Raw genomic sequence first — 26,482 nt, 5'->3', positions numbered from 1 at the left:
AACTGGTATGTATACACAACAAATTTGTAGTCCTTTGAATTAATAGTTTGGTTACTTGCCTAATATCATACATTGCAGGAAACAACAAAACAATAGGTTGAGATTCAAAAAAATGATGAAGCAGTTACTTTGGTTGAAAAAGAACCAGTAACTGTGCCTGATAAAGATGAACAACAGAAACCAATAAAGAGAAGAAAGCTATGTAAAATAGCAAATAAAAAGGTGCCTGATGAAGATGAGCAAGTTAATCCACCCACAACATCTACTAAGATCATATTAGAATCTACAATACCTGTCTCAGATGTCGAAATCAGAGATGTAGATAGATATAATCCCATGTGACAAGTGGATCCAAAATTATGGAAAGCATACTTAGAATGGAAAAGATCAAGAAAAACAACTCATAAAGAAAGGAAAGTAGTCTCCACAACCAGAAAGAAAGATTTTTTCAAACAGCTTGAAGAAAAAACATGGGTACTTGGAGACGTAAGTACTCTTTCTAAATTTCATTTTATATGTAAACGATCACTCGTATTTTCTAAACGATCGCTTCTATTAACTAAACGATCACTTCTATTAACTAAACAATCACTTCTATTAACTAAACGATCGTTTATATATATTATACGATCGCTTAGTACGTAAACGATCACATACATTTTTTAAATGATCGCTTATACTCTCCTTTCATTCACTAAACGATCGTTTAATTTTCTTTGTAGACCATGGATTTTCTATTATCCCACTTGCAGAAGAAAATGTTGCATCTCAAGCAACTTTGCAAGCGTACTTTTAGAACATTAGATTCCGCGTTTATAGTTAGTTGTTATTCTTTAATTTTTTTTGTTTGTATAGAAGTTAAACTGCATCATTATATTCTGGCTAAATTTTTTTACTTGTTCTTCAAGACTGAAATCAATAAACCAGACTGCATTGTTTGGCAACATATTTTCGATACTCATCTGGTGACACTAGAGAATAAAAAAGCTGAATGGACAGACACAACAGCACACTTAAATATATGGGCAGAAGAAGATTTGAAATACTATTTCAACACAGTTGTTGGTGATTTCGAACAAAAACCAGAGTGGAAAGATGTCAACTACGTGATTGGCTGCATCAACATAAAAGAACATTGGTTCGCTATTGCAGCTGATATGAGAAAATGCAAGATCTACATGTTCGACTCAATGCCAAATTATGTTGAGCAGAAAATTGTTGATCAAACTCTTCAAATGCCTGCACGATGCATCATCTCACTCGCAATTACAATTGGAGTGAACCTCCATTCAGAACGATTCACATATAACCCTTGGCCAGTACGCAGATCGAAGGCCACATTACAGAAAGGGCGTTCACTGGATTGTGGCATTTTCTGTTCTAAATTTATTGAATGCCTTGTAACTGAAGCTGACCTTGGTTGTCTAACTATGCCAAACATGAAACTGTTTAGACAACAGTATGTACTGGAACTTTGGGTGAATAAATATTTTTGGAAAATAAATATATATTTGGTTCTTGTACTTTTGAGTTAATATTTGTATTCGTTTAGATACATATCACAAAAAAATCGTGTAGAGAAATACTCATCGCGCATATATCTTTAAGCGATCGTTTAGTAGAGGCTAAACGATCTTCTTAATAAACATCAAAATATTAAGCGATCGTTTATAGAAACCACACTGATATCTAAAAGAATATTAATCGATTTCCTAAACGTTCAGGTGAAGAATATTAAGCGATCGTTTATATGTATCACACTAATGTAAAAGATCGTGCACATATTTTTAAGCAATCGTTTAGTAAAGTCTAAACGATCTTCTTAAAATCATAAAAAATATTAAGTAATCGTTTACCTACAAGTAGTTTTGCAACATAGAGAATAATCGATACTTGTGATTTATGTACATATTTCGCAACATAGATAATCTACAACTACTAATTGAAATGTCAATTGATACTTGTGATTTATGTACAAAATTCAATACATAGGAATGTTGGTCCATATTTGAAATGCCAATTGTTTTCTGAAGTACGACATGTTTTCTTGACATAATGTATCTAAATCAACACCAGCAGCTATGTACTCAAAATACTTAATGGTGAATACGCCACAATCACTATTATTTCGTTGTAGTGGAATTGAGTCGACAATGACAACTGGTCAAGGTTCCTTGTATGTCGATGATCTACCTCTCCTAGCAAAGAATCCAGTACTATCTAACAAATTTGGCACCGACTCTCGAATAGGCAGTAATATGTTTCTCATCTCTTCGGCAGTTGTAAGTGACAAAAGTGAATCCCATACCTTGACTTGACAACTTACCAAATCTAAACATAATATAACCCAATGATTGGCATGGACATTGTACAGGGGCCACTTCGCAACTAAAATGTGCTGCAAAGAAAAACATACAAACGCAAATATCAGACCGAAAGACAAATATCAAACGAAAATACATACATAAAGTAACGTGACGATTCCAAACCATAAAGATTGTGTCTGCAGTTGTGAAGTTTTGAGCAGAAGGTATCCCGGCTGCCTTAATCTTGAAGCGAATGAAAAGAAAAAGTGCATCCAAATGCTAATAGAAACAAAAGTAAGCACTAAATGTATAGAATCATAACAATAAAAAAAAATTATAATGACATAAATAATAAGATAATCTCTTACCTCATCCGCCAACCACTGGCGACACATAAACAAGTCTCTGAAAAATATCTTCGATTTTTTTCATGAAAAGTTTCACGCACCTCATCGTCTGTACGCTTGTCTGTAATCCAAGCTCGAAGTCTATCTAAATCGATGTCAAGTATTTTATGCATAGGATCATAAAACAATTGGTTCACACTGAGAGGTATTGGTGGTTGCTGTCATAGATCGTTTAGGTAGAGTTGTGAATCAGGTTGATAGGTAAACACTTGCATGCTTTCTACGGGCGGGCCGAACGTGTGGTCGTTAAGTGGAAAATGGTTCTATCTTTGTGACGTCTGAATCAAAATGAGTACGAAGTTTTTTCCCACTGTCCTCAATTTCAACCTCATTGTCAACGACATCTATTGGCTCCTCTAAACCAATCTCAACCTTCTTCTCCAACACATCGATTGACTTCTTTAACTCAATATTAAACCTCAACCAAGGAGGTGTACCGACGGTGTGAACATCTTCGTTGCCCTATGGAAGCTCATAATGCATTAGTGTGGATAATGATAGAAATTAAACATCAATATTAGCAAGAACATGGAACTAAGCCTTCTTTTAAGTTCAATGTGTTTCGCCCCATTACTTGTGTCATCCTCAACCAATTAGGGGAACCGCCTGTATCAACATCTTCGGTCTTAACATTATCCACTTCTTCACTTTCTACTGTATGATCTACTAAGCCTTCAAACCCCTTGCGGTCTCCTTCATCACCCTATGGAATCTCAAAACGAATTAGTGAGAACATGCAACTTAACGTATGAGTAATTACCAAATATGAAACAACTAACGTCAATACAATTAATAGTTTGATTCCTAACCTTTCTTTAAAGTCCAATGTGCTTCAATATGGTTGACATCATGCCCTTCAATTCGTCAATATCTGATTTTATACTAGTAAGTTGCCCTTCAACAACCGCTACTCGATCTTGGAGATTCCGAATAGCCTTTTTCATCTTAGACTTCGACTTCTGTTTCTTACTCTTTTTGAAGTCACCTTCATCATTAACAACTTCTCTTCCTCTTTTTGAACCACAATTCTTCGACTGAACAATGGTAGATGAGCGGAGGTTTTCAAAAAGTTCACCTGAAGCAATTTTCAACTGCTCCTCTTCAGGTGTCATCTCAATGACCACCTTAATTATCAACTGCAAAGAGAAAAAGGCAAATGTATTTAGGACAAAGAAATAAGCACAAAATCATGTGATCTTTAAGTTAATTACTATTGTTTGCTACTTACCATTGGCGAGTCAAACACTTGGCTTATAGTTTGGGACTTTGGTGATTGTTGGCACACCCACCTCAGCATTCGTGGTATGACATCATCGTTTACTTTATCTACACCACATCCAATGATGGTTGGTATAGACTCATATGCCCAAACCTATTCCACATTTGACAAATAAGTTTAGGAAGTGTCACAAGATATATATAGATATATAAAAAAGTGGTTTCACTATCGTTTAAAAACAACTAAACGATCGTTTAACATAACTAAACGATCGTTTAAAAACAACTAAACGATCGTTTAAAACAACTAAACGATAGTTTAATTTTAAATGTATGCATAAGTTTTGAAGTAAGAAGTAAGAAGTCACATACTTGTAATGCATGTGAAAATCCATTGATAGTATATGTTTTTGTCTGTGTTGATTTCTTCTTTCCCTTAGCATATTGCTTGTCCAATGCTATTTTCAAGACACTTAGCGTGCGTCCAAAAAAAATCTCATCCCAATCATAATTATTAAATATATTCCAATCATCAGCAATCTTGAAAAAACCAATGTCGACTTTGGTTCGCCTATCTTTTCCTACAAAGATAACTCTATAAAGTAGACTAAAGCTAATTTCACAATATCATCGTCATCACCCTCGTATTCCAAAAATATATCCTCTAAGTCGCTTACATAAATACACTCCTTGTCTTTGAAAAACTTCTCCAATAATCGACTATTCCCAACCAACTGAATATACTCCTCTTTAGGACCCCATAGACCAACTATGATGTTAAACTCTCTCCTACCGAAAGTACAAACAACGCCCCTAGTAATAAACTTATACAATCCTTTCCTTCATCTTCCACCTCCCTTAACAATAAGTAGTGGATGAGTGGCCCATTAAAGACAATATTTAGGTCCAAAAAGTGCCCAAACTTTGTTTTCCTAAATAAGGCTAATTGATCGGGTTTGAGTTTGGCCTTAATATTATGTGTTGTCTTTTCTAAATGAGACAAACAACTTACTAGGGAATAAAAATGATGGGAAGGATTAATCTTGTACAAGGGTCCGTCGGTCGATGTCGATGTCATGATTGAAGCCTGAACAAAAAGGAACAAATTCAGAATTAAAGAAGGGATCCAAAGAAAAAGGAGCAAAATGTCAATTATATTTAACTTCAAAATTTCACTACCCATTTAACTTTCTAAGAACCTAAACCAAACTTTGACTAAACTAATTTCCAGCAAATAAGTCGATTCCAAAAAAGCATAAACCAGTTATGATGAAACTCACAACAAATACCTAAACCAAACATTTACAACAAATATATTGAAAATGGGTTACAGATAAAACTCACTAAAATAAGAGAAAACACTCAAAGTTGATTGAATGGTTCGAAAAGGAGAAGCGACGAAATGCACTGGAGACGAACAGTCGGAGTATCTTCGAAGAGCAGAGCGGGAAATTTCAAAAATCAACAAAAGGAGATTTTTTTTTACTTCACGTGTTCTACGCGAAAGAGAAGGGAAAGCGAACGTGGGAAGAGGGAAAGGAAAAGAGAGAGAAATTTAATGAAGTATATTTTTGTCTATTCACACTTAAATTGTCCAAACTCTTTCTTTTGAAAAGTTGTCCAAAAAGTCATTTAACCTATTTTTGGCAATTTCTTAAGTATTTTACACATAAAAAGTTGTATTATCTTTCTTTCTTTTTTTTTTTTCCTTGTGATTTAGCCTATTTTCCAAACAAAATTTGAACGGTTTCAAATTCTTTTTCACCTCATCCTTCTTCCTTTTCGTGAAGTACCGCCGCCCGCCACCCCCCGGTACTCGCCGCCGCCGGTACTTATCTCTCTCTCCAACCGGTCCTCACCCACGCACAGCCTGGTCTTCAGTCCACCGCTGCTCCCGCCGCCCGCCGCCGGTGCTTGGGTCAAAGCCTTGTTTGGTAAGGTTTGATGTTTTATGGATTTTTGTTGAGTTTTACCCAATACCCATGAAAAGTTAGGTTAAACCTTCTTTATCTTCTACGTTTTTAAGTGTTGGTTTGAGGTCTTGAAGTGACATTTAGCTTACTGTCCAGCACGTACGGGTTCGTTTCCGGCGAGTTGTTTTGGTGAGTTTTGAGGCCATTGTGTAGATCCTTAGATACCCATTAATAATTGGTTTGAGTATTGACTTAATCTTGGCCTTTCAAAGGCTTAGGAGCTATTATCCGTTGGAATTTAATAGGGTGTTTCGGCGAATTAGTGTTTGGTTCTCGTTGATCTATTAGCTTTGGAGTTGGTTTGGGTCAAACTACTTATCGGCGAGAATTTTTATGTTTGGTTTTGATCTTTTTGGTTATGTCGGATATTTGGTTTCTTTGGGTTGAAACTTGGATTTATGTTTAGGTCCTAATTAAGACATTTGCTGGATTTATGTCTTATGATTTTATTCTTTAAATGTTTGATGTTCTAGCGTGGCTTCGGATTTTCATTTATGTCTTATGATTTTATTCTTTTAGAGCTTTATTCTATGAAAATGTTTTATTTATTTTAATTGATTTTTTAAGAATTTTAGATTTTCAAGCTTATGCGTGCATTCATTAGAAAGTTGGGTTTTTACTGGTAACTCCTCACTTTCAACCTTTTTAAACTTGTTTGAAGTGCTGTAAACTAGTTTACAACTCTTGGAGATTATATTGTAATTTGAAACTTAGTTGGAGTGTTTGGCTTAAGGCTTAAGTTGTTTTTGGTTGGTTTATTGATTATGGGCACTCTTTGGGATTCTGATCAAGGTTTGGAACTGAGATTTTTTTTAATTAATATTTCATTCATATAATAATTTGATTGATAATCATTTTCTGAATTTTGCGTTTCCCTTTTACCTTCAAGATCTCAAATGGCAGACCCCAGCAACTTGTCTTGCTACAACTGTGGTAGCATTGGGCTTACAGATGGTTTTGATGGCTTCTTCTACTGCCTTCAGTGTGGTTCCCAGGCTGATGACATCATCGACACCGGTGTTGCTGAGGAGGATTTGGCTTTAAGAGATGTTGGTAAATCCGGTGGCCCAATCTACTCACAATCTCACACTCGCCGCCGTAATCCAACCGTGTTGAAGGTGGAACCCCTATCTCAGTCTCAACCACTTTTTGGTACAAGTCAGTCTGAGTTCTGGGATAGCCTTCATTTAAAGGAAGACCCGTCTGGCAATGTAGGTCAAAATGATGATGGCATTGTGATGTTAAACGATGGTGTCGGGCCTACTGGTCCAGAGGATTTTGGGTCTGGTGATGTGCTATCTGGAAAACCAAGTTTTGAGGAGTATGCTGATGAAGTGAGGATGAGGTATGTAATGGGGTTGCAGCTGATTATGGAGCTTCAATGCGAAGTTTTGGTGAAGGAATTTAAGGCAACACCTATAATTTGTGGGTTGGCTGCGAGCATTTGGTTGAGGTTTGTGACTGCTACACGGGTTTTTGATGAGGATTGGGCCTTTCAGACCGTCCAGGAATCTGAAAGCCAATGCCTAGGTTTGATAACTCATTACTTCCACTTAAAGTTCTTATTTATATTTGATTACCCATTATAATCATTTTGATACTTGAAAGTTTTAACTGAAATCTTTAGCTTTAGATTTAAAAGTGGTACTTGTGGGTAGGAGACTTTTAATGTATAGCTTTTGTTTGATTATTTAAACATGGTGAATTCTGATGGTTGTCTTGAAAACTAAACTTGTTTTTTTCTTAAAAAAAAAAAAGAAAAAGAAACAAATCTCATAGATGTATGAAATTTAGAGAAAGAGGCTGCAGCCCAATCCAACAGACGAAAGATTCCTCCAATTGGTCAAAAGAGAGGATAGACTGTACAAACTATAGAAATGAAAGATGTACGTTTGCACCAAGTCATAGCATAGGTTCAGAAAAGTTATGAAAAGTGCTTTCCTTGTTGTTGAAAAGGTAGTAGTTCCTCTCCTTCCATGTAATCTATAAAAAAGGATGAATCAAATTCATCCATATGATACTCTTCTCATTAGTGAAGGGGTGGCCAATAATATTGCATTGTTTATTTTAGCCTATAATATCGTTTGCATATTCAAATATCATAGTTTTTGTCTATATGGTCATATGTGATGCCTTTCTCCCAAGATTCTTTGTAACAGTGCATCATTTTGTCTGACATCCTACAGGTTTGCAAGTACAGTGAGATAATACCTCATTTATTCCTTCAAGTACTGCTGGTTGAGTTTTCTTAATTTATTTTAATGTGTTTTAACTTTTTTCACCATCTTAGTATTTTGAGTTCTTGCCATATTTCTTATTCATTTTAGTTGCAAACTGAATGTTCCTTCACTCAACAGATACTGAACGCATTAGACGTGTTTGCTCTAGCCATAAAGACGAACCCCACAACTTTTATGGTCAACGAGTAGTAGTTTTATGGGTTAAATCTTTAAGAAAGAAGATACCATTATTTTGTACATTAGCTGTTTCGTTTTTGGCTTGCCATGTTGCTCGGGAAGCAATTTTGCCAACAGACATAATAAAGTGGTCACTTGAGGGGAAACTTCCATATTATGCTGCTTTTGTCGACATTGAAAGTCGCATTGGGAAAACTTCAAGGGCTTGTCCTATAAGTTCAAAGCTTATGCATAGGCCCTCTCGAATTTCGTCGCTGCAGAAATTAGAATCACTGGCAGCATCGATAGCTCATACCATAGGGTTAAATCTTCCTCCAGTTAATTTTCATTCAATAGCTTGTCGTTATCTCAACAAGCTGGCCCTTCCTGTTGATAAGATTTTGCCTCATGCTTGCCGCATTTATGAGTGGTCAATGCCTCCTGATTTGTGGTTGTCAACCAATGAATTGAGACTTCCCTCTCGTGTTTGTGTAATGTCAATTCTAATTATAGCAATGAGAGTTCTGTATAATCTCCATGGTTTTGGAGAATGGGAAAAGAGTTTGTCTGTTAATTGTGCTTCATATTTCCCACCAAATCAGAAGACACATTCAAGTCCTGCTAATAATTTTAGTAACATGCAGGCTGATAGTGAAAACAGACCCGGATTTACTTCACATGATTTGGATAATCCATCTGTTTCTCCAGAGAACCCGCATCTCACCACTACAGAGTTTCTTCGCAAAATTGAAGCTCGGTATCATGAGATTGCTGAAACTTATGGTATGATTTCCTTATTATTGTACTTTTAAAATTAGACCAACCTTAGTGATACATTTGCTTTTACTTACTACTCTTCCCATTACTGTTTGCATTTATTTCTTATTAAATTGCTATTTGATAGTTCACAAAATTGTATTGGCAGAATACTCTAAAGACTTGCCGTCCTATCTTCAATACTGTAAGGACGTTGTCTTTGCTGGTTCGGAGTCTTTGTTTATTGATGATCACGAGGAACAAAAGATGATCGAAAAATTATGGAATTATTATCAGAATGAAAAGGTAATGATTAATGACTAATCATGCTTAAGCCTTGTGTGCATAGATATTGCGGAAAAAAAGTTTATCTGACGAAATCAATCTGTGCATAGATGTTGAAGAAATGACTGGGAAATAATAGTGTTTCTACTTTGCAATAATACTATCTGTTGCTGTGATTATTACTATATCAATGCTTTTTAGTTGGAAAGCAATAATCATAATGCAAGCATAATTCCTAACTAGAAAAAGGAAAATTGTTAACAGGATCACGATCAAACAGAAGATGTGGATCAAAATGTTGCTTCCAATCTAAAGAGATTGAGGGAAGGTTCCAATGATCGATTATCCAGCGAAAGCAAGAAAGTCAAAGGCGAAGAAGACTGTATTAGCGGTGAATCATCGAATAACAGAACTGGGTCAATTGACTCTCGGCAAAGTCATTCATCAAAAAGTTTAGAAAATAGTGATGATGATGATGATGAACAATCCTCAGAAGACAAAGCGGCTTCATCACTAACTTCCATAAATGAAGCGATCAGACAACTGAAACTGGACATGGAGGAGAAAAGGTTCTGCTACATTCCCCCAAGGGCTAACCCAAAGAGATTTGGTTACCTTCACTACTCAAGGAAGATCGATGAGGGTGCACTGACATACGCTGCTCATGCCGATTACTACATATTGCTTCGGGCATGTGCTAGAGCCGCACAAGTTGATATTAGGATTATGCATATTGGAGTGTTGAGTCTTGAGAAAAGATTGTCTTGGTTAGAAGATAGAATCCATAAAACCCTTCGTCTAACACCCTCAAGTGTTACTTGTGAGTTTTGTAGTGATGTGCCTAATCATATTGACTCCGTTGGACTCTCAGATTTGGATATTTAAGTGATTTATTTAGTCTATTATTTTATTCTACTCATCTCTTTAAAATACATGAAAAATATTGATTATGTTGCAAGCAATAAGCTTAAGCAAGCATTTAGGTTGAATTAAAAATTTGGTATATAGTATAAATAGTAGGTTTTGTTTTTTATCTGCACCATCTCATTTTTCTTCTAAAATATACATAGTTGGGTTTAGAATCTTTTTCCTCTTTTCCATTCTGTCATTTTTCCTTTCCTTTTTTTTTTTCCGATATGCAATAATTAAGTTAATGATATGGAAAGTTTGGTGAAGATTTGACAAAATTGATCTTTTAGAATTAAATATTGATTTCTGTGGTGGTTTGATTTCTTTCTTCCTACTGAATTAGCTTTATTTCATGCTTGTTTCGTAAGTATTCAATCTTACATATTAAATATTAAAATGGGTTTGTAGCTGCTAACTAAAGTATGACTTAATTGATAATTTGTTTTAGTTCCTAAATTTGAACTCCTAACTCTGCTTTAGCCTCTCTATCTGGTTGGTGAAAGGAGTGTAGCTCGGGTGGGCTTGGGTGACTTGTCCGAAACCACAAAGATTGAGTGATTTTGGGAGGTAGTAATTTTATTACGAAGTGAGGCATCAATTTCTTAGAAAGAGAGCATGTTAGCGATTTAACAAGAATGAGTTAGGTTCATTCATTACAAGTGGAGTTGGATGTCCAAGAGGTTACTAAGTTGTTGGATAGAAAGGGATATAATATTATTATAAGATACTCTGTCAACCTTACGCTTTTTGTCACATCCCTTAAGTAGAGAACAACTATACCAAATGATATAGCAGCTTTAACACCTTCTCAAGTATTCTTCCCTTGATTTATGACAAGAGGTTAGATAATAGTTAGTTGTGAAGTCTGTAGGTAGTTTGCTTTATCGAAAATAAAATAAAATAACTTAAGAAACCATTCAAAAAGTATTTCAATGTAAATAAGACAAGATGTAAGAATTTTTTAGTTGAACTAAAAAAGGAAATACCTAGCAACTTAAATCTAAAATGGTTAATATCATATAAACTACGACTTGTAGATGATGAGCATTTGAGATGTAACTATTAGGCTGAGGAGTATCGTATAAAGTAACATACACTAGTTGAAAATATATTGAAGAGAAAATCCAGGAGATCTTATTTTATTAAGAAGGTTTTCAACGTCCCAACAAAGAGTGGTGAGTTATGGTGTGATTGATCAAAGTATTTGGTGCTGAAAAAAAAAAGAATTACTAATTGATAAAGTCACTACAATCTGGATAGAATGATTTTAACATTGAACGTGGGATAGAAAAGTACTTTAACTATAACTAATAGTTATTAAACGAAACATAAACTTTTTAAATCAAACATCCAACGGTTATTATGAGACAGCTACGTTGTAATAACTTCATGGAATAATTTGTATTGAACATTAAAGTACAAATAAATAGCTGTTGATATTTTAAAAATCACAGCCAAACTCTACTACAATATCGTGAAGGACGACGACTTCAATTGGCAAGCACGTGTTTAAGAAAAAATCATGATGCAAATAGATATCTCATTAGAGAATAAGTATGAGGTTCCAAATTTGATAGTGTCCTAAGACACAACATTTTAGTTTCATTAGATTTGAAGATTGAGTCGTTCCATATTATCTATAGAATTGAGTTATCGATTTGAAAATACCATAAACATCGACTTCAATGCAAGCAATTTCAAGCATTGAGTTTCTGAAACAATCCCTGATTCATGTGCATTTCACTTCATTCAAATCAAATGATCGAAATTGTTCTAAATCTTCGTGGATGCTGAATTTTTATTCGATAGGGGCAAGAGCTTGTTATTTTGTTTGTATTCGAATGAGTTTTCAATAATTGGTGTGTCTAAAATTTGTTGTTCAGTATTGATGCTTCCCATTTCCAATTTTCACTCTGTTTCACCAATGTGTTTAGGTTGGATTAGAACGACCAATGAATTTTACAAGGTTAACTTGTGTTTTTGTTCGTAGATAGCTCATTTCTAAGACGTAAGAGGTCAAATGAAAAAACACCCAATTTTTAGTAACTAAAGGTTCAAAGTTTTCTTTTTCTGGACATCTACTTGCATCACGCAATGAAATAAATAAACATAGAAAACCTTCATGGTATTGTGTGGTGACCCTCAAACTTCAATTCTAGTTACTCATTCTTGCTCGTCTCAACACTCATTCTTTTTTATTGCTCTTCCTCTCCCTCTCTCGTTACTCATTCTCAATCATCGCTCCATTATTGAAAATGAAATTTAAGATTAGAAAATAAGAAAGTAGAAATTACACTATGTTTGTTCATATTAAAAATATACATAGCAAGGATCAAAAACGAGTAACAAAAGTAAGAGTGAAAACAAGTGCAAGAATGAACATCGAGCTGAACAAGAGTGAGTAGCGAACAGCAAACATCCAGAACCACCACACATGCTGAAGATGGTCAGAAAAATTGGCATGGTTGTTTAGTAATTGCACGATGTGTGATGCACGCACATGGTCAGCAAAATCTTGACTAATATGTTGCCTTGGCTTCATTACATTTGGACCGGAAAAGAGGTCATCCATATAAAAAATTTCTGAAAAGGGAATAAATGAAGGAGAAACAGAAAAAAAAAAAAAAAAAAAAAAAAGGAAAGCCACCTAACTGAAATCAACATGGAAAGTTAATAATACGTCACTTCGTTCGCAAATGGATTTTCTTTTTAAATGAGCCTTTTAAGTAGCAGCCCATATATTTTGTAAACCTTTAGGGCACACTAGCAAACTCCTTAATTGAATCGAAAACCATGACATACATAAAATGTGTGTTTTAGCTGTGTTTCTACTTCTCCTTTTCCTCTTCATTGTTTTACTATGTTAGTATTCACATGCCAAAATGAGAGAAAAAAAAAAGTTGCATAAATTGGATACTCACTGTTAAAATCATTCTGTGTGCATAGAGAATTTGTTCTGGAAGCCATTAACGAACTCCTCCATGCATGAGCTGTAAGTCTCCATTCCTCCAACATGCCTCGCTATTTCCATCCCCAAATCCATCCATTTCTTTGCCATTTCACACTGTCCCATCCTCACAGGCACAGATGCTCGGTTCCATGCTGTCATGGCAAGCCATTTCCCCTCTTCCAATGGATACTCACCTTCCTTCAGCCCCACCATTATCCTATAAACTCGTAGGTACATTTCATACACAGCCCCATCATCTCCCTCGCCCTTGTTAATGCTTGTTATGCCAACAAGTTTCCGGAAAACAAGCGCAACGGTTTGATAGTCCGGCGATGGGGAAGAGAGTTGCGCTGATAGACACTCTTTGAGTGCCAAGTCGGCTACTTCTTGATTGAATCGGGGACCTTGCAAAGCGTATAGGCCAATCTGAAGAAGATATTTAGAATTGCAAACCTTTGAGCTCACAAAACTTTTCACCAGCTGTTGTTGTGACACTGTATCGTTTAGCCTTCCATGTATATCATAGGCAGTGACTGTGTAGATGAAAAAGTTCTCTGCTTCTTGACGATGAATCTCTTCGTTGTTGACTTGGTTCTCCGTGGATATTAACTTCATAATCTGCATAAATAGAACTTTTTCAATCTCAGCTGATAAAAAGCAAGTTCATAATGTAATATAAAGAAAAGAGAGCTTGAAAATCTCACTCAAACTAAGTGTAGAGGGGTTGAAGTTAGAGTATACTGGTCGATTGGCAGATTCAATTTTCACAAGTACAAAACTAGAAAGTAGTGAAATAGGATCAGTTTAGACAAATTTTACCAATTTTCATCAGTCCATTGGGTTTCAAATTTTAGTTTCAGCTTTTAATCTAGCTACAAAGAAAACGCACCGACCAACTTACATTCTACATGATATCAACCCAAGGAGGGAGGAAAAAGAAAAGGGGTTCTTACCTTACCAGCTCTATCTAACAATTCTTTGGCTTCTTTGATTTTTGCGTTTGTCAATGTGGTCTTTGTCTGTTCTTCAGAAGCTATCATAGCAGTTACAGTTAAAGTTAGTGATCTAAAAACTAAGACATTGTGTTCTTCGACTTGCTCTTTATCAGCCAAAGCAGCGTAAAATTTCGAAGCCAAATGCATAAATTCTGAGCATAATTCAAACTTCCTCTCCCTCCCCGTTTTTGTCCCAAAGTTCCAACAAGCCACAGCAAACCACTTTTGTTCCCGCTTCCCTACTTCTGCTTCCCCAAAGAAGCAACCAGCCCCAAGTTCAACAGCCCTGTCACAAGCGCGTTCGAGAACTCTAAGGATTGCCGAGTCATCGTTGGATTCTTGAGTGAGGATGGTAACTAAGGTGCGTAATACAATCACTTCTCTTGTTGGAATAGATTTTCCTGTGGAATAAAAATCTAATAAGCTATTAAGAGAGGCAACTGCAACGGGAAAAGCACGGCAAGCAACAGCTTCATGAGCAGAGAGTGAGAAAAAGTCTGGCGTAAAATCATGGCAGGACATCATGGATTGAATCTGATTGATGGCCGTTGTATTGTCATTCTTTAGAAGAGAGATTTTGAACTGCACAAGCAAAGATAAAAATCAAATTCAATCAATCATTTAGTAAGGTATATCAGAACAATATCATAGAAGATAGATCTGATAATCCTGCATTATATTTATAACATGTGTAATATGGAAGGAGATCGAGTACCTTCAGGAAAGCAGAAGCTATGCTGGGTTCTAGCTGCAGAAAAGAAGAAGAATAGCAATATAAATATCATGCAAGGTCTTGAAAAGTTTTGAGACCCAGATTCTTAGAAATTGATTTACTTCCGCTTCCTTTGATGGTTTATCATACCTTTTCAGCCTCATTGACATATTCCTGAGCTCGATCAAGCTGAGAGAGACCAAGATAGCAAAGACATAGAACTCTAAAGCCTTTGGCCCGAAGATTTCTATTTTCAATGTCGTATGGAATGTAAAGCATTGATTTCTCAAACATCTCAGCACTAATCTCGTAACCTTTTGACCGAAAATGATCTGCGGCACTGGAGAGGAAAAAAAGGGACAGTGAATACTGAAAATAAACTATCAGATAGAGATACCAACAATTTATGTCTAATATTTATTTTATTTCATTCTCTAAACTTCATGTTTATGTTTTAATCTTTCATATTTTCCAACTATTATTTTAGTCTTCCGATTTTAATCCCTATAGGCAATTTTTCATTCATCATTCAACAAAAAATTTGATTCTATTTCAAATAATAGCACCTAACCTAGTAATTAAATGTACAAAGACGGTTTTACTAAATACTTATTGAAAAAATGCTCATCCAACGCAAAAAGTTAATTTCATGCAAGGTTTAAACATTAAAACAGAAGGTTTGAAAATTCAAAGACTAAAAGGTGAACTTTTCAAATACATATCAAAAAGGGACGAAAAGGTGCACTAAATATAAGAATCTAGGCAAAACAAAATTTAGGACTTCTCTTGTATTTCATCAACATTAGAAATGAACATGATCTTTCATGGTTGTCACAATACAATATCCTTTTTAATAAAATGACAGTGCATTTTCTTATGCACTTTTCTTTTCTTTTCCTTTTTTTTTTGACGCAAATTTCCCTAGCCATATGATTCTGAGATTATTTAAAAAAAACCCCTTAGATCAGTCGATGAAAATAATAATTTGATCTTCACTTATCATTAACTAATTTAATCGTTGTACGTTCATAATTTGTATCAATTTAGTGTAAACTTTAACATCTAATAATTTAATCACTCTATTTACAGATTTATAACAATTTAATTCATGTCAAAAAATCAAAATTAATTTACTTAGTAATTATAATAAATAACAATTTTAGGAGTAATGATTAAATGTATAACAACATTTAAAAAATTAAAAATAGAACAAAATCTATCAATAATAAACTTATATTACTGATAGTATAGTCTATTATTAATATACTTTATGATTAATCCGTCTATTATTAATGAACCTCTATCCTTAATAAACGTAAACAAATTTTGTTATATTTTCAAATTTTAAAAAATGTTGTTGTATTTGCTAATATTTTAAATTTACTTATTATATTTACAATGATCCCGATCACTTTTTTTAGGTATAAGGTTAGAGCTTATAATTTATAATCGATATTAATATATAAGAAATGCCATTATATCTCAACGATAGTATTCACATGATAGTCACTCATAATAAAGTATAGTGGCTAAATTATTAAATTATTACTTTTATCAAAGTTTTTAAAACTTAAATTACCATATAATAAAAAAGGGACCAATATAAATGAACTCATTCGTTTATCACAAATTAAATAAAACTAGAAGCAAAACTGTACGAGTGTATTTACCAATTCCAAAGCAGGGTGTGCATGGCTTTTCTCTGCTTTGCGGCAGTCTCTCCACGAAAAAGTGTCAACACCCTCTCATCTGATACCAGCTTCGCCGCAACTCTGGCCCTCACTTCCGAAACCTCACCCCCATGACCAACAACCTTGTGAGCCACTCGCACCGCCGCCCCCGCACTCACATGGCAACGCCCCAACAGCCCCATGAACACTCCCATGGCGGTCTCTGCTCCAGCCCCCCCCACCGCCTCAAAGTAAGTCTCCACAGCCGAAACCCAAGCGCTCTCCGGTATTCCCTTGTTCTCAATCATCCCTCGCAGCTCCTTCTCCGCTTCCCCATGTCTCCCTAGCCCCAACCAAGCTTTCAGAGCCAAAACCGGCAGACTTGGATGATTATCCCCACAATCTCCATCTCTCAAAATCCTCACACACTTAATTACACTCTCGAACTCTTCAACCTGCAAATGAACAGCTGAAATGAACCTCAATGTCTTGGATCTTAGGGCTTTAAACTCAACCATATCCTCTCTACCTCTTGCTACACGCAAACCTTTCTCAAACAGATCCAAAGCTTCATTCATCAGCTTCAAAGCCTCGCGGAACGCTTGAGTTTCCCCCTTTGATAACTCGATCTTCCCAAACGACAAGTACTCGTCTCCCAGCGCTTTGTAGTGCTCAGGAGAACCGAACATCAAACCTTTCGCTCGACTAAGAAGCACCATTGCAAGATTCCTGTCAGAGATCTGCCAGGCCGTTCGAGCCCTAGCGATGTTCAGATCCAACAGAAGCTTCTTAGCGTCGGAATCGACGACTGAAGTTAGATCTATCTTCAAGACGATGTCCGAAGCCCTCTCGAAGCAACTAGAGGCGAGTTCGAAATTCTTCAAACCGTGCCATATCAATCCGGTCTTGTAGTAGAAGGAAGCAGACTTGACAGCAGGGGAAGGAACTCCAGGGACATCGCCGGCAAGATAGAGGAGGTCGGAGGCGATATGGCGGAGATTAGCATGGTCAGTAGAGGATCGGCGGGCGGCGGAAGTATTAGAGAGGTCGACACAAGCGTTCCAGAGACGGTAACTGAGCTTCCAGATGTGGAGTTTGGTGGAATTGGGGAAGGGAGTGAATTGAGCGAGATGAGTGAGGGAATGGCGGAGGTCGTCGGGAATGGCCGGAGAGAGAGGGTGGTCGGCGTTGGAAACGGAGGAGAAGAGCTCAGCCTTCTTGATTAAGGATTCGATTTGGAGAAGAATGGGATTGAAGAGATCGAATCGAAATTGTGAATTTGATTGTTGTCGTTGGGATTGGGATTGGGATTGAGATTGAGATTGAGAAGGTGAAGGGATTTCTGCGATCCTCATTTGGGGGTTTTGGCGGGAGATTGTGAAATGAAGGAGTTTTTTTTCTTTTTCTTTTTCTTTTTAACAAACTAACATGAACTGCCGCAGTGCGTAGCTTTTGTTTCAAACTTTGGAATACATTTTTATTTAAACATTAGAAAAATATCGAATTTGGCCATTTTTACTTTCCAGCAATTTCTACTACTTTCATTCCTTTATTTTTAGTACAAAATAGTGTAAAAATCCTCATGAATACAGTTCTACACCAGATTTCGACCAAGAATATTTAATTCTGATTTTATTTATTTTTATCTTCTGATGCTTTTTTCTCAACTATATAAAATTCAATCTTTAAATTTATTGATTTTTTATACAATCTATCTTCAATTAATTTATTATTTTGTGATTTATGCCTCGGAGAAGAGAGTTTGTTTGAAGATCAATCCATTGAATTCTTTAAATTTTTATTTTGATTTTGTTTTTTTTTAAAGCAAATAAAGAGTGAACTTTTCTATTTATAGTTTAGAGAAACCTTAGTTAGGTTGATTTTGAGCTCAATTTTTGGCCTAACAGCTAGGTGACACAATTTGATTGGACGAGCTATTTAAACCAACCATGTATCAGTTTATGATTGGCCTAAAATTTTCAATCAAGAGACACATGGAGAAAGTTCAGATAATGTTGTTTTTTACATTATTGACAAAAATAGGGTCGAAACTATTTGTAGTTTTGGTTTGAAGCAAGGCCGTATAACCGATTTTCCTTAATCCAATCATCATGTTACGCTTAAGTTTGATCAAATGTTAGACCAATGTCGTGGGTCATGTTTACGACTTTAATATTTTTTTTAGTTTGTTTAATTATCTTTAATATTTTTGAATTATTTATTTAATAATAAAAATCATATACATTTTTATATAGTAATTTCAAAATGAAATCAAACCATCTAAATAACATTATTTAAACAATTAAATATTTAGAACATATTTTTAAGAAAAGATGAAAATTGAAATCTAAAAAAGAAAAGAAATTAATTAAAAGAATTGAAATTGGAAAGTATTAAAAACATTATTAATATAGATACCCATGCATTTAAGTCTGTCCATCATATGTCATTCCTTAATCATCCAACAACATTGACAAATGTCTTAAAAATATTCATTCTTAGTGGTCATGTAATCTAATTCATACTTGTCAAATTGTCTATAAATAATGACATCCGGTGGATTTGCAAGAGACACAGATTTTAAAGAATATGAAGAAAGAAATTTGAAAATTTTCTAAATATCTAATTTTTTTTTAATTTCTTATTTATTTGTTTGTTTATTTATTTATTATATTTTATTTATTTTAATATTATATTTTTCAATCTTTGTATTTTGGTTGGACGTATAGGGGTCTTTTCAAAAATATAAAAAAGCAGCAAAATATTTACATTATGTAGAACAATTTCAAAAACAGAAAAAGCCTAGAGGCTCACCGTGTAAAATACAAAAAATGTCCCGTCAACCACGTCGTCAATAATGCGCACGTAATATATTTGTGATCGTTTAGATATAACTACAATTTATACGCGATTGTTTAGATTTGACTACAATTTATCTTTTCAATTCTATCGTTTAATTTTGTTAGACGATCGTTTAATTTGGTTACGTTTAAATTTGGTTACACGATCCTTTTAAATTTGGGGACTCAAATCTAAATGATTTTTTTTTTCAAAATTTGGTACCCGATTTTTCTAATTCTTTTGTTACACGATCGTTTAGATTTCTTTACACGATCATTTACTTTTTTTACACGATCGTTTACATTTGGCTACTCTAATCCAAATGATTTTTTTCAAGATTCTTTATACACGATCTTTTATTTCTTTTACACGATCGTTTACTTTTTTTAAACGATCGTTTACATTTGGCTACTCCAATCTAAATGATTTTTTTTCAAGATTTTTTATACACGATCTTTTATATTTTTTTACACGATCGTTTACTTTTTTTACTCGTTTACATTTGACTACTCCAATCTAAATGATTTTATTTCAAGATTCTTTATACACGATCTTTTATTTTTTTTAAACGATTTTTTACATTTTTACACGATAATTTACATTTGGCTACTTCAATCTAAATGATTTTTCTTCAAGATTCTTTATACACGATCTTTTAGATTTTGCTATTTTTTGTATACAACGTAAAAAGAAAGGAAAAGAAGAAAGATGATGGAAAGAAATCGCAGTGAAAAAAAAGATGAAAAGTAAAAAAAAAAAAAAGAATAGAAAAAGAAGAAAAATGATGAAAAGATTAAATAACGTAAATAAAGAATTGAAAAATAAGAAAAATGATGGAAAAAAATTGCATAAAAAAATAGCACTAGAAGAAATCTAGCCTTTAATATCAGGTGGAAAAAATGAAAATGAGCTTTAATGTCGGTTTTCAAAAGAGGCGGATGTTTAATGTCGGTTTAAAACCAACATTAAAGATAGAGCTTTAATGTCGGTTTAAAACCGACATTAAACATCCTTTCTTTTTTAGAACGACATTAAAGCTCTTTTTTATTTTTTTAATTTTGTAAAAAATTGAATCTTTCTCTCTCTTACTTTACTCTTTTCTCAAACCCTCGATTTTTCTATCTTTCTCAAATTTCTTTCATTCTTTTCTCAATTCTAAAATTTTCAAATCTCAAATTTTCCTTCATTCTCTTCTCAAATCTCAAATTTCTTTCACTCTTCTATCTCTTTATTTTCAAATTTATTAAAATTTATTTCACTCTTTTTATCTCCCTCTTTCTCTCCACGAAAACCCTTCAATTTGCATATCTCCACCCTTCATCCGCGTCTGACTTTTCGTCGACTTCTGCAGTTTTCCATCCACATTTAGGACGGTGATGGCGACCCACGACGATTTGGTTATGTAAACCAAAATATCAGATTTTCCAAACCATTTCTTCTTTGGAACTTCCACATCCTCTTACCAGGTACACTCTTCATCTTCCTTCAATTCTTTTATTTCTTGGTCTGAATTTTCTAGGGCTTCAACTTCAAAATTTCATGTTTGCAAATTGAAGGGGGTTATGTTGAAGATGGAAGGGGAAAGGGTAATTAAGATGTTTTTTTTTCTCATATTCCATGTTAAACCCACTTTCTAATTTCTTATTTTGATAGAAACTCGGTTCTTTGATTTGCCTAGAAAAGTTTTCATGGAATTTTCAGGAAAAAATAAGAACAATGACATCTGAGATGTGGTCGACAATCCTTACCACCCATGGTACTCTCTATTTCTGTAACATTCTGATTAAAACGAAAAAGGGAAGAGTTTTAAAGATGATTTTTGGTGTTTGATTTTAGAAGGAAGATATTGAACTGATGGGTTCTATGGAGATGAATGCTTATCGGCTGTCCATTTCTTGGACTCGAATTTTGTCCAGTAAATTCTCCCTCTTTACATTTTCTTTTTCTTCCTTAAAACTCAATTATATATATATATATATATATATATATATATATATATATAATTTAGAGGTGTTTTATTCAAACAGAAAAACTAATCAATAAATTTTTTTGGAAGTCACATCCTCATCATCACTCTAATCCTTCTGTGGACTTTATAGGGATTGAGAATCTTAGAAAAGAATTGAAGTGTATAGGCCCACCAACATTTCTAAATGTTGACTTCCTCCTTTCATTATGTTTCAGTATGTTACTTAAAGTTTGTTTATAAAATCATCTTCTCTCCATTTTTTCATTAATTTGATTCATCGTTAGTAGTATAACAATTAGTTTTACTTAATTTTGTTATCATCTTCTTGTTAATGTATAGAGTGATATATAATGAAGATTTGAAGGTTGCATAAATATGAGAAAAATGTCACTGCTTATTAAATTTCTTGACATTGTATTTTTGCTTGTCTAATTCTTACTGGTTTTTTTTATTTATTTGTTTGAAATTTTTGATGAGATATGAGATTAAAGGCCTTTAATAACACTTTTCCGACATTAAAGGCCAAAATTCTTCTAGTGTAAGAAAGAAGAAAGACGAATCGCAAAATAAAGATGGAAGGGCAAACTATGAATTTTTAAAAAATGGCTAACTTTATGAGCTTTATTATATGGACCGTAAATAGTTGGTGTTTTGTTACATTTATGTAAGTTTCCCAAAAGTATATTATAGTATTAATGATATAAATATATCTTTATAAAAGAATCTAAAATAAAATATATTACCATAATTGAATTTTTAAAAACATATTTTTAAGAAAAAACCGAAGATTGAAATCTTCAAAGTAAAGAAAATAATTAAAAAATTGAAATTGGAAACGAAATTTTAATGGAAAAAATAATCAAATTGAAATTGAAATGGTGAGGTCAATTTTAATAAGAAAAAATATATATTTTTAGGATTGAAAATGGAAGATTGAAATATTTAGAGTTTGTTTGATAATGTTTTCATCTTGAAAAAGGAAATAGAAACATAAATTTGTTTCATAATCATTTTTTATTTCTTAGGTTAATTTTTCTAACATTTTCACTTTTTTTTTCTAGTTTAAATATAATTTAATTATGTAAAAAATAAAATCTATATACTTCATTAAAATATAAAAAAATAATTACAAAACATTAAAATTATCAAATGCATATAAATCTTGTTGCAAAATTAATAACGGTAATACAATAGATTTTATTAATCTTATGTTGTTAAAGTTTAATTTAAAATATTATTTATCATTCAATTCATTTGTCTTAAATTATGTTGATTCAAATTCTACTCAATTACATTATTATGTAAATGTCGTGGTTGTAAAACATTAAAGATAACCTAAATTAATATTTTAGTAAAAAATTTGGGTCTTTTAAAAAATATAACAAAGTAGCAAAATATTTACACTGTATAGAAAAATTTCGAAAATGGAAAAAGTTCACAGATCCACAAATGGAAAATACACTACAAAAAATCGGAGGTCTGTCGACGCCGAATTAGGCATGGAGAAAAGGGACATCGTAAGAAGAACCTTTTTATGACGCTGTGAAGAAAGTGTCGGCAGTGTGGAGCTTTGGCGACGCCACACAAATAACGTCGGTGGAGGGTGAGGCTTCCACAATGTCGATTGATGAGACATCGCGAAAATATTTAATTTAAATAATAATATAGACTTTTCGCAACGCCATGCATGTACACATCGCCATTGCCCCAATGACTTCCGACGTCGCATGCAAGACGTCGTGGGAGTCAACCTTTTACCGACATTGCTTTGATCGCGTTTGCAAGGTTGAACATTTAAAATTTTTTGACAATCATATCATGACGCCAAATTGCATGACGTAATGAAAGGTCGAACCTGTATCGACGTAGGGTTGGTAACTTCGCGAGATATGTGACATTTTGACTACTTTTGACAAGGTTCTCACAACGCCATAAGTGACTACGTCGGCAGGTTTTTGAGAACCGACGACGTCATAAGTGACGGTGTCATGAGTGGGGAGTTCTCCCGACGTTTTCGGGCAGCGTTGGGAGATCCCCTCTCATTTTAGTTTTGTGATTCATAAAACATAGAAGCAGGCTAAAAAAAGAAAAAAGAGAAAGGAGAAAGAAAGAAAATAGAGGAGAGGAAGGTCTGTTGTACTGCCATTCATTGTTGCTTTCTTATCTGCCGCGCGAAGCTGTCTATTTGGTTCGTCGTCTCTACCAATGAAAATAGTGTATTTTATTCTCTTTTTCATCTCTAAAAAATATATATTAGATTTTTGTATGTATAAATTGTATATTGTATGTATAAATTAGATTGTATGTATACGTTAGGGAATAATGCAATTGTAGATTGTATCAATATTGTATGTGTATGTTAAGGAATAACGTATATTGTAGAATGTATAAAATTTTGTAGATTGAATAAGTAAATATCTTTATAATTTAAATTGTAAATTGAAATTATTAGAATGTTTTAGTTATAATGTATATTTAATTTTTTAAGAACTAAATTATATATGTGAATGAAATTTTAACAATTGTAATATGTTAGGGAATAATTATTATCGAAATTGTGAATTATTGAAGAATTTTGATAAAATTAAAGAATTTGAAATTTTTATTGATGTGTTGTGGCTACATTGCAGTTATGGTACCCTGTAGTTCATTATTTGTGAACACTGGTTGTTTGTTAGAAACAAGGGTGCATTTATTTAGTTAGAATTATGGTTGCCCTTAGTGCAAGATTTATGTTCTAGCTTTTTAATGATGGACAAGAGTTGGATGAACATTAGGAATAAGATATTGGTTGAGCATAGAGAGGGAGTTTTCAAATTCTTAGACGTTACGAAGTATCACGTCGATGAATACGGGTGGATAAAATGTCCATGCAAGAGATGTATGAACTCGAATTGGGCACTACAAGAAATCTGGCCTTTAATGTCACTTGACGACCGACATCTTTGCGAGCGTTATTAAAGGCCTTTAATGTCGGTTGGACTTTAATGTCGGTTTAAAAGCGACATTAAAGGCATCTTTATTGTCGGTTTAAAACTGACATTAAAGGCCTTTAATGTCGGTTTTCAACCGACATCTTTCATAGTGTTATTGAAGCCTTTTAATGTCAGTTGGGCTTTGATGTCAGTTTATAACCGACATTATAGATCCCCAATAATGTCAGTTTAAAAACGACATTAAAGCCTTGTTTTTGGATCCATTTTTACAAATTTATTTTTATTTAATTGCTGCATTATTTTTCATTTTTTATAAACTGACAGTCGATTCGTGTAAATAAATATTTTTTCTCAGGCCAACAAATCAATAAAATTAATATTATTTTAGAAACTTTAATATTTGTCTTTTACATTTGCATACACAAAATGAAATCTTAATATTGTATTTATATATAAAACCCGAACCCAGTGAGTAGGTTTCCCGATGCCATGTCCCCGAATGCGGCGTAGCCAGCAGCGCCACACAACATATAAAAAAGCGTTGTCACCGACAAACTCACTTGAGTTGCCTTCTTCATTGTCTTAGCCTATGAAGGTGGAGATTTTAGAGTGTCCTGTTCCACAAAACATAACATACCTCCATCAATCAAATTGAAAAAAGAACAAAAAAAGGAAAAGGAAAAGCACATCGATTTTTTTCGAGATTCGTACCTGAATTTCAATGAGGATAATCGAGTATGAGTAGGCAAAAGCAATGTCTCCAAGAGCTTGGAAGCTCCTCCATACTTTTTGTGTTTGAGTGACAGTTCCTATGCTAATTCCAGTTAAACTCCCTCCAATTTTCCCATTTGCTAAAGCAAACAATCAAAACAAGAACAGTACAGTCACAATCTTCATCTTAAAATCGCATTAAAAAGGTTTTAAATACTATACTATGATCCATGTGTTTAATGGGATTTACCAGTAATTTGAGCAACTCCAAGGCCAAGTCCAATAGTTGAGTAAGTAAAAGACATAACAGAAGCAACAATGGAGAGCCACCAAAGTTGATCGAAGTCTTTAATTTGGGAAAATATTATCTCTACAATACCAAAACCTATCATATAAGGATTGCTGTTAATTTGGCATGGATCTTTCCTACCACTTGCATGAAAGAATTTGACAATTTGACAATTTGACAATTTCCCACCACTTACACAAAATGAAAAACTGCAACTAAGTCGTTATGAGCTTAAGCTTTAGCATCAAGTTGCGTACTAGAAGAATGCTATTTCAGCAACTATCACATATAGCAGAGTCCGCAATTTTCTTGAATGTCGAACATTGATGAATATATGCTTTTGAATCCAATGAACTTGTTTACATTATTAATCATCCATCATTTCTCAACACAATCTAAATCATTTGAAGAATGCACACACCGATTTTACAAGGAGTATTGAGAGATGATGTTACTTACTAAGGAGTTTTCAGGATCTTTATTGATCCATCCATTGATAAAAGTTGCAAAAAAATATGGCATCTTAGCAACTTCAATGCACTAATTATTTCAATGGTGAGAGCTAACCTTCCTTATGTTCACGATCATAAATGTTAAGTATTTGATGTTGTAAATACCTCTCTCTGACGTAATGCAACTTCCTTCCTACATTATTAATAGCACATACTCATTTTATACAGATCGGCAATGATTCTCCTAGAAACACACATCCCCTTGTCAAGTTAAAAGTTAGAAAACTTTACGCCAAAGAGCCATAATGAAAAGGCACCAAATGAAGGGATGATTTACCATTCCACTAACCATAGTTGATAGAGACTTAAATATTGGATTCCTCTGGTAGAAATTGACCTGGAAAAATATATTACCAACTACTATATCATTAGGATATAACCAGATCCAAGCATCAAAGTTTCTTTGCTCAAAAGTACCATTGCATATAAAGATAGCAACATACTACTTTTAATAATACATGCATTTATACATAGAGAGGGCAATTTAATGATAGAGAAGATAATAAGAACTTACAACAACAACCATATTTTCATTTTAAAAAGTCATTCACATAGTGAAGTCAGAAAAGAAAATAGTTCTAGGGACCAAACTAAACTTCAAAATCTTGACTTACCCAATAATTAAAGAACACAATCCATAAAAATCA

The 26,482-nt window shown here is 33.9% G+C and overlaps 3 protein-coding genes across 5 annotated transcripts; 1 reads left to right on the top strand and 2 right to left on the bottom strand.

The window, feature by feature from the left end:
- The first annotated feature begins 5,598 nt into the window (after positions 1 to 5,598).
- LOC103485898 (TATA box-binding protein-associated factor RNA polymerase I subunit B) lies at positions 5,599 to 10,256 on the top strand. Of its 3 annotated transcripts, none has more exons than XM_008443649.3 (5): positions 5,599 to 5,865; positions 6,794 to 7,434; positions 8,262 to 9,083; positions 9,226 to 9,362; positions 9,606 to 10,256. In XM_008443649.3, the coding sequence occupies exons 2-5, from the start codon at positions 6,801 to 6,803 to the stop codon at positions 10,224 to 10,226; spliced, it is 2,214 nt and encodes a 737-aa protein (XP_008441871.1). In that variant the 5' UTR covers positions 5,599 to 5,865; positions 6,794 to 6,800; the 3' UTR covers positions 10,227 to 10,256. The 3 variants fall into 3 exon arrangements, with proteins under 3 accessions (XP_008441871.1, XP_008441872.1, XP_008441873.1); XM_008443650.3 differs by having other exon boundaries at positions 5,644 to 5,870; XM_008443651.3 differs by lacking the exon at positions 5,599 to 5,865 and adding an exon at positions 5,912 to 6,033.
- A 2,247-nt stretch (positions 10,257 to 12,503) lies between these two features.
- On the bottom strand, positions 12,504 to 18,005 carry LOC103485899 (TPR repeat-containing protein ZIP4). The gene is made up of 6 exons (XM_008443653.3): positions 16,578 to 18,005; positions 15,058 to 15,247; positions 14,911 to 14,943; positions 14,154 to 14,777; positions 13,172 to 13,818; positions 12,504 to 12,833 (listed from the first exon to the last, which is right to left on the bottom strand). The coding sequence occupies exons 1-5, from the start codon at positions 17,930 to 17,932 to the stop codon at positions 13,180 to 13,182; spliced, it is 2,841 nt and encodes a 946-aa protein (XP_008441875.2). The 5' UTR covers positions 17,933 to 18,005; the 3' UTR covers positions 12,504 to 12,833; positions 13,172 to 13,179.
- Positions 18,006 to 24,787: 6,782 nt separating this feature from the next.
- LOC103485954 (amino acid permease 3-like) lies at positions 24,788 to 25,449 on the bottom strand. The gene is made up of 3 exons (XM_051085443.1): positions 25,285 to 25,449; positions 25,035 to 25,174; positions 24,788 to 24,937 (listed from the first exon to the last, which is right to left on the bottom strand). The coding sequence occupies exons 1-3, from the start codon at positions 25,424 to 25,426 to the stop codon at positions 24,911 to 24,913; spliced, it is 309 nt and encodes a 102-aa protein (XP_050941400.1). The 5' UTR covers positions 25,427 to 25,449; the 3' UTR covers positions 24,788 to 24,910.
- Between the last annotated feature and the right edge of the window lie 1,033 nt (positions 25,450 to 26,482).

This window comes from Cucumis melo, chromosome 5 (assembly GCF_025177605.1).
Source record: "Cucumis melo cultivar AY chromosome 5, USDA_Cmelo_AY_1.0, whole genome shotgun sequence".
Classification (NCBI taxonomy): Eukaryota; Viridiplantae; Streptophyta; class Magnoliopsida; order Cucurbitales; family Cucurbitaceae; genus Cucumis; species Cucumis melo.
The sequence above is the reverse complement of the archived record's forward strand: the minus strand, read 5'-3'. Positions and strand labels throughout refer to the sequence as shown.

What these genes read in the sequence shown, in the direction of transcription:
- LOC103485899 (XM_008443653.3), bottom strand. Translation starts at nt 17,932, where the DNA reads ATGAGGATCGCAGAAATCCCTTCACCTTCTCAATCTCAATCTCAATCC. An exon ending in CACACCCTGCTTTGGAATTG is followed by an intron (nt 15,248 to 16,577) that starts GTAAATACACTC and finishes TTTCCTCTCCAG; the next exon opens with TGCCGCAGATCATTTTCGGT. An exon ending in ATGTCAATGAGGCTGAAAAG is followed by an intron (nt 14,944 to 15,057) that starts GTATGATAAACC and finishes TCTTTTCTGCAG; the next exon opens with CTAGAACCCAGCATAGCTTC.
- LOC103485954 (XM_051085443.1), bottom strand. Translation starts at nt 25,426, where the DNA reads ATGATAGGTTTTGGTATTGTAGAGATAATATTTTCCCAAATTAAAGAC. An exon ending in TGGAGTTGCTCAAATTACTG is followed by an intron (nt 25,175 to 25,284) that starts GTAAATCCCATT and finishes TGTTTGCTTTAG; the next exon opens with CAAATGGGAAAATTGGAGGG. An exon ending in TTATCCTCATTGAAATTCAG is followed by an intron (nt 24,938 to 25,034) that starts GTACGAATCTCG and finishes TTTGTGGAACAG; the next exon opens with GACACTCTAAAATCTCCACC.
- LOC103485898 (XM_008443649.3), top strand. Translation starts at nt 6,801, where the DNA reads ATGGCAGACCCCAGCAACTTGTCTTGCTACAACTGTGGTAGCATTGGG. An exon ending in ATCTGAAAGCCAATGCCTAG is followed by an intron (nt 7,435 to 8,261) that starts GTTTGATAACTC and finishes TTCACTCAACAG; the next exon opens with ATACTGAACGCATTAGACGT. An exon ending in ATTATTATCAGAATGAAAAG is followed by an intron (nt 9,363 to 9,605) that starts GTAATGATTAAT and finishes AATTGTTAACAG; the next exon opens with GATCACGATCAAACAGAAGA.